Below are 6,516 nucleotides of genomic sequence, written 5' to 3'. Positions count from 1 at the left end.
CATTTTACGATAGTCACGTGCTCGCCCACTGACCAATCACAGCACACGCTGCACCTCACTGCAGAGCTGCACCTGGAAACTGAGCTGCACGTAATGCTGACGTAGTTGTAGAGCAGCTAGCAGGCTCTGACACGTCAAAGAATACGCCCAACATGTCAAACTAAAGATCTGATTGGTTGAAGACTATGACAATCAACAATATCGTCCCCATTCACTTAAACTGCAAAGGGATTCACTTGTGAGTCTGCAGGCCTGGGTCTCTGTTCTTACCTAGAGACAGAGGTGAAATCTGATTGATAAAAGCTCTACTTAAAACAAGCTGCACTGGAAGCAGAGCAACTGAGGAACACAGTAGCTGTGCAATGAGAAAATAAGATAATGAGAAAAATATTTTTATAAATTACAATACATGTAGTGTATTTAAGAGAAAATATTAAATTATAAAATAGCTATAACTTTGTGATTCTGTTTAGGCCAGCAGAGAAGGCCTTGCTGACCCTGACGGCCCACCACTGCATTCTACCACTGTCTGAGTAGTTTGCTCCTCCCTGTCTGTACACATATACACCCCCCATATACATACATGTACATATATATATTCTCACACCACAGTTTGTTCACTTGACTTTAGGTATGAAACATATAATTGTATGATAGTGTTTGTTGGCTTTTGATATTATTTGATATGATCATTTATTATTTGGATTTAATAAACTGTTATATTTTAAAGAGCAGTCTTCTGTGATTACTTGTGTGTGATAACAGCTGGATGTAGTAGCCTGTGCCCAAAATTCAACCTTCACTGTTCGCTCTGATTGTAGAACAGCACTTTGACATTCTGAGTGAAAACTAATTTTGAGAGTCAATTTATAGGTTGGTTATCGGTCCCTGTTTGCAGGGTGGTGCCCTGTTATTATTAATAATTGCTAATGAACTTATTGATGTTAATAACTCCGTTGATAGTTTAGTTTCATATTTGCTGATAACCAACCACGCTCCCTTTCGTTCCCAACACTGTAAAGCAGCATAGACTTTAATTTTAAGACAATCATATGCCTTTATATTGAAGCCCATTTCCGGCAGCAATATTTAAGTACCCCCTCTGACTCTTTTTTAATGAATGAACCTGCTAGAAAGATTTGGTAGATATGCAGGATATAAACTAAATCTGAATCAAACATTCTTCCACTATATCTCTTCCTATTTCAAGCACTTCCTGTAGAAAATTCCCTCAAAACAATTTTCTGAATTGAATAAAATCATTTCAAGATTTATTTGGCAGGGAAAAATACCCAGGGTTAAATTTAAACCTACAACTCCCAAAGGAGGAAGGAGGAATGACTCTACCCAATTTTAAGGATTACTTCTATGCTGCCCAGATTAAACCCTTAATTAATTGTGTTCCCCAATTTATTGTGCAAGGTGGAAAGACATCTAACTCTCCATTATGAAAGATCCCCAATTCATGCAGTATTGGCTAACGAAAATTTGGGGAGACAATTTGCAAAATCCATGGATCAAATTCCAATTAAAAATCTGGAACATGATAAGAGGATAATATAAACTAGATCATAAACTACGAATACTTCAATGGTGTGCTTATGATCCCGGGAACAAGCCAAATGAAACAGATCAGAGATTTAAATCCTGGAAAAAGGTATAAAAACATTCTATTCCCTTACAGTAAAGGGACAATTAAAGGACTTCGAAAACCTGAGGTAAATATTGTCTTGAGAAATAAGTAAAGCCTTAAATTTCATTCCACTCACTTGGTACTGGCCGAGGCCCAGGGCTGGATTCTGGAGCTGCTGAATGGTCTCCTCGTCAAAGTACCCATTCTTCTCCCACAGCTGCAACAACTGGGAAGGAAAGGGACAATCAAAGAAAACCAACAGTAGACTCAGGGACAACAATTTCACTAAAAAGAGAAACAGATTCTTTCTAGCTTTCCAATTCAATACATTAAAGGTCGACACTGTCCTATTAAAAACAAGACACACTCAAGTCATTGCAACTGACACGATGGTACTTAATTCATTATACTACACACGTGGACAAAATTGTTGGTACCCTTCCGTTAAAGAAAGAAAAACCCACAATGGTCACTGAAATAACTTGAAACTGGCAAAAGTAATAATAAATAAAAATGTACTGAAAATTAACTAATGAAAATCAGACATTGCTTTTGAATTGTGGTTCAACAGAATCATTTAAAAAAAAAAAAAAAAAAAATGAAAATGGCCTGTATGAGCCCTGATCTAAATCCTATTGAACATCTGTGGAAGGAGCTGAAACATGTAGTCTGGAGAAGACACCCTTCAAACCTGAGACAGCTGGAGCAGTTTGCTCACGAGGAGTGAGCCAAAATACCTGTTGACAGGGGCAGAAGTCTCATTGAGAGTTACAGAAATCGGTTGATTGCAGTGATTGCCTCAAAATGTTGTGCAACAAAATATTAAGTTAAGGGTACCATCATTTTTGTCCAGGCCATTTTCATTTGTTTGTTTTTAAAAATGATTCTGTTGAACCACAATTCAAAAGCAATGTCTGATTTCATTAGTTAATTGTCAGTACATTTTTATTTATTATTTTTGTCAGATTCAAGTTATTTCAGTGACCATTGTGGGTTTTTCTTTCTTTAACGGAAGGGTACCAACAATTTTGTCCACGTGTGTTTATAGTGTCATATATTTTTTAAATAACACTACCACATTAACTGACAATAGCAAGCCCTAAAACTGAACCGACTCAAATTAAGAACTGATTAAATTCCATTCAGGTTTATGTGAATGCTATTTTATAATGGTATATCATAATTATTCTGGGATAAAGGGGAGAGTAGTGTCCCATGATGTTACGGTTACTACTTAGACTAATAGTACTGTAATCTGAGAAGAGGTAAATATGTTGTAAGTGTTTACCCTAGTTATCTTCTGCTGCTTCTCTTCCTCTACGGCCAGAAAGCTGGTGCAGTAGATGGGAACCACAACTTTCTGCAGTGCTGCCAACAAATCCTTCTGCTGCTTCCGCTGGCTGTGAAGACACATTTCAACACACATTACAAAGAGGACTATACTGAAAGCCGCTAAACTATTTTCTGTAGGAGTAAAGTGATTGACATATTGATCAATGTATTTTAGTTTGTGTACCAGTGATGGAGAACATCATTGGTTAAATAGATGAGATGTAGGCGGAGCTCAAAATGCGCTCCATCAGCAATGATGCGGTTGCGAAGATGTGATGTCATCAGTTCACAGTGCTGTGGAGTCTTGGCGTTGTTGAACATCCAGTTCTTACCAGCCTGACAGGAAGACAAACACATGAGTGAGATATCAATATTTTAGGAATCCATGAACATAAGCATCACTAAAATAATCTATTATGGCAGGCTTACAGAGATGGCGTCTTTGGTGCAGGTGTCTATAATGGGCTGCAGCAGGTTGTCAAACTCTGTGATGTCCGACTGAGTTTCTAGCAGCATTTTTTGGGTCTGCTGCTCCATAGCCAGAGCTATGGCTGCAGTCACTTGTTCCTTTATTGTGAGGGAGAAAAAAAAAATCAGAAAATTCTATTAACCATTCTTCAGCTTGCCACTGTCCGTCATGAAGTGGAACAGGAGCTAACAGGTTGGCTACAAAATAGTAAAAGACGCCAAACCAAAGTTGGTTCTCATCAAGGAAGACCAGCTGCTGTGGCTCAGGAGGTAGAACCAGATCCATAGTGTCCTTGAGCAAAAAACTGAACCCCAAGCTGCATCCAAAAGGCAGACCAGCGCATTGCATGCTCCGCTGCCATTGGTGTGTGTGTGTGTGTGTGTGCATGTGCGAATGGGTGAATAAGAGGCCAATTGAAAAGCGTTTTGTCAGTTTTATTCTTGTGTGTGTATTTAAATGTATTTATTACACCTTTAACAAAACGTTCATTCATGCTATTACAGTTTTTAAGCTGATTTTATTAATTTGGTAAAAATGGTGTAACATACACAGCAACATACAGGCAACAGGCCTACAGCATGTTCCTTACAATACTCTTATCTGGTGAAAACACAAATGTATTGTTGCACAGTTAATAAATAGGTGGCCCATACCCAATACAAACAGACAACGCAGTTTGCCTATCCTCTTTTTGTAATTTGTTTGTCTGTATACCTCCGGTTTTGCTAAGTGGTATATCAGAACTTATCTTTTCCCAAACTTCCAGCTTGGTTGTTCAGTAATATTCATACAGAGGCCCGTAATATTTGAATAGGTACGTTTTAGTTTAAAAAAGCCACAGTATAAGACTTATACTGTGGCTAGAGGTCCTCTCGGTAGACTGCAGATTAAGTGAATGGGGACGATATTGTTGATTGTCATAGTCTTCAACCAATCAGATCTTTAGTTTGACATGTTGGGCGTATTCTTTGACGTGCCACTACCACCCAGATAGCCTCCTAAGTACGTCTGCATTAACGTGCGCCGTGATTGGTCAGTGGGCCAGCGTGACTTTTGTCAAACAGAAAGCTAGCTAGCAGATCTTAGTGTTTCCTAAGAGTTCAGGTTGAAACATATGTAAGAGAAGTTATGACATTTTTAGCGTTTTGCTTGGTGTAGATTCTTTTTTTTTTTTACCTAGCTGTGTTTTTTTGACACTCAATGGCTGAAGGAGGAGAAACAGATTTCTGGAGAAGGAAATTTCCAGAAAAACTGGACATTGTATCAAAGGGTCGGTCAACCCCACAGCTAGCAGCCCTGACCCAGCATGGAAAAGGATTTGTACGAACGGTATTTCTGGCTAACAGCGGCAGAGAAGCGTTGCACATTTTATAGCTAAGAATGCGTTTCATTTGCAACTGAGCTCTTGGTGTTTGGAGCTGTTTGGAGCTACGCTATGCTAACCAAGGCAGCTACACGACAGGACACGCACAAGCTACGTGCTTTTGAAAACTTTTGGAGAGACCTGAGTGGATTTACAACTCAACAAACACATTCGCAGGAGAACTCTGGCTGGAACTGACCCGCACCGATGTTCTGAACAACCGCGTCATTAAACTTTGTTAACAAAGACAGGAGGATGGACTTTGTCTTTAAGTGAACAGCAGCTGTGGTAACTCAACTGCTTTTACGTTTTTACATCTGCAGCAGCGTTTCTACTGTGTTCATTTGTCTATCGTGTCGTTTTTATGAATAATATGAATGGCTCATGCTCTAGCGCTGCAGTGTTGCTGGATTGATTTGTTGCTTTGTTGTCATATAAATATATGAGACTGGTTCTTGTGAGTTTGTTCTTGTCATTGTGTTAATTACATTGATTTGGACTATATGCATTGTCCGTTAATTACGAAGCATCCCGTCATGCGTGGGGTTATTGTCCGTTCGGGCTGTTGTTTCCCCGCTTCCCTGAAGACACGTGCGGTGCCGCAGCCTCAGCAGTTTTTTGTTATTGTTCCGGTTCAGAGGTCACACAGCCTGTTGTCTGTTACGTGAGCGCAGTCCACCGAAAACATTATATTTCCCACAGTTTAATTAGGCTTCTGCATTTTCCAAATGCACTAGTATTATTCAAACGTATTGTTCGGTACATAAGCCCCGTACTGAACGGTTTAATACGAATACGTGTATTATTACACCAATAGAAACAAATAACCATAGCTGTGGCGTCATAATGAGCTTATTAGGAGACAGCTCAAGTGTAGTAGGACAGCACAGAAGGCCCAGGTATAAAATGCACGGCCCGCCACTGGTATAACTTATTTTTAAGTTCCAGGATTGTTACTCCCTTATTCCCTCACTTAAAAGAGCAGTGTGTAAGATTTAGTGGCATCTAATAGTGTGTTGCAGATTGCAACCAACTAAATACCCCTCCATCACCCCTCCCTTTCCAAGCATGTCGGAGAACTACGTGGCCTTTGAGTAGAGATAAATATCTTCAGGATTTTATTACTACTCGGAGCTACTCTTATCAAAACTCTTGCTTTTAAAAACATATATAGAATTTTAAAAACAAATTAACACTAGGATTATAATTGAATTATATTCTAAATATAACTAAATATTGTTTGTAGAGCAGCAACCGTAATGTTTACAACAGCAAAGTCAGTCAACTAGAAACAAATCTAAACTGTTAATAAAACAAGTAACATTTCTGAGTGAAGTTTATAAAAAAATGAACAAAGACATCAGTCATGGTAAATAGTAAATGGACTGTACTTGTATAGCGCTTTTCTAGACTTCCGACCACTCAAAGCATTTAAACCTACATGTCATCATTCACCCAATCACACACTGATGAAGGGGCTACCATGCAAGGTGCCAATCAGGACTATGTAATCACTCATACACATTCACACACCATTGGCACAGCTATGGGAGCAATTTGGGATTAAGTGTCTTGCCCAGGACACATGGACTTCAATCCTTTGATTGAAGCGCAACCTTGCTCTATTGGTGTGTCAGTCACAGTCAGTCAGTCAGTCAGTCAGTCACAGTCAGTCTCTGTCCGTCTCTGTCCGTCTCTGTCCGTCTCTGTCCGTCTCTG

At 39.3% G+C, this 6,516-nt stretch overlaps 1 protein-coding gene across 1 annotated transcript in view; it reads right to left on the bottom strand.

The window, feature by feature from the left end:
• Positions 1-445: 445 nt before the first annotated feature.
• Positions 446-6,516, bottom strand: part of LOC116400720 (calcium homeostasis endoplasmic reticulum protein-like) — a 13,102-nt gene continuing 7,031 nt past the window's right edge. Inside the window, exons 5-8 of the mRNA XM_031878697.1 lie at positions 3,395-3,532; positions 3,150-3,301; positions 2,922-3,033; positions 446-1,859 (exon numbers count right to left, since the gene is read on the bottom strand). Coding sequence (XP_031734557.1) covers positions 1,671-1,859; positions 2,922-3,033; positions 3,150-3,301; positions 3,395-3,532 — 591 coding nt within the window. The 3' untranslated portion in view covers positions 446-1,670. The remainder of the gene's footprint in view (positions 1,860-2,921; positions 3,034-3,149; positions 3,302-3,394; positions 3,533-6,516) is intronic.

The sequence above is a fragment of the Anarrhichthys ocellatus genome, unplaced genomic scaffold (genome assembly GCF_004355925.1).
Source record: "Anarrhichthys ocellatus isolate YVR2014 unplaced genomic scaffold, GSC_Weel_1.0 scaffold193, whole genome shotgun sequence".
NCBI classification, from domain to species: Eukaryota; Metazoa; Chordata; class Actinopteri; order Perciformes; family Anarhichadidae; genus Anarrhichthys; species Anarrhichthys ocellatus.
The sequence above is the reverse complement of the archived record's forward strand: the minus strand, read 5'-3'. Positions and strand labels throughout refer to the sequence as shown.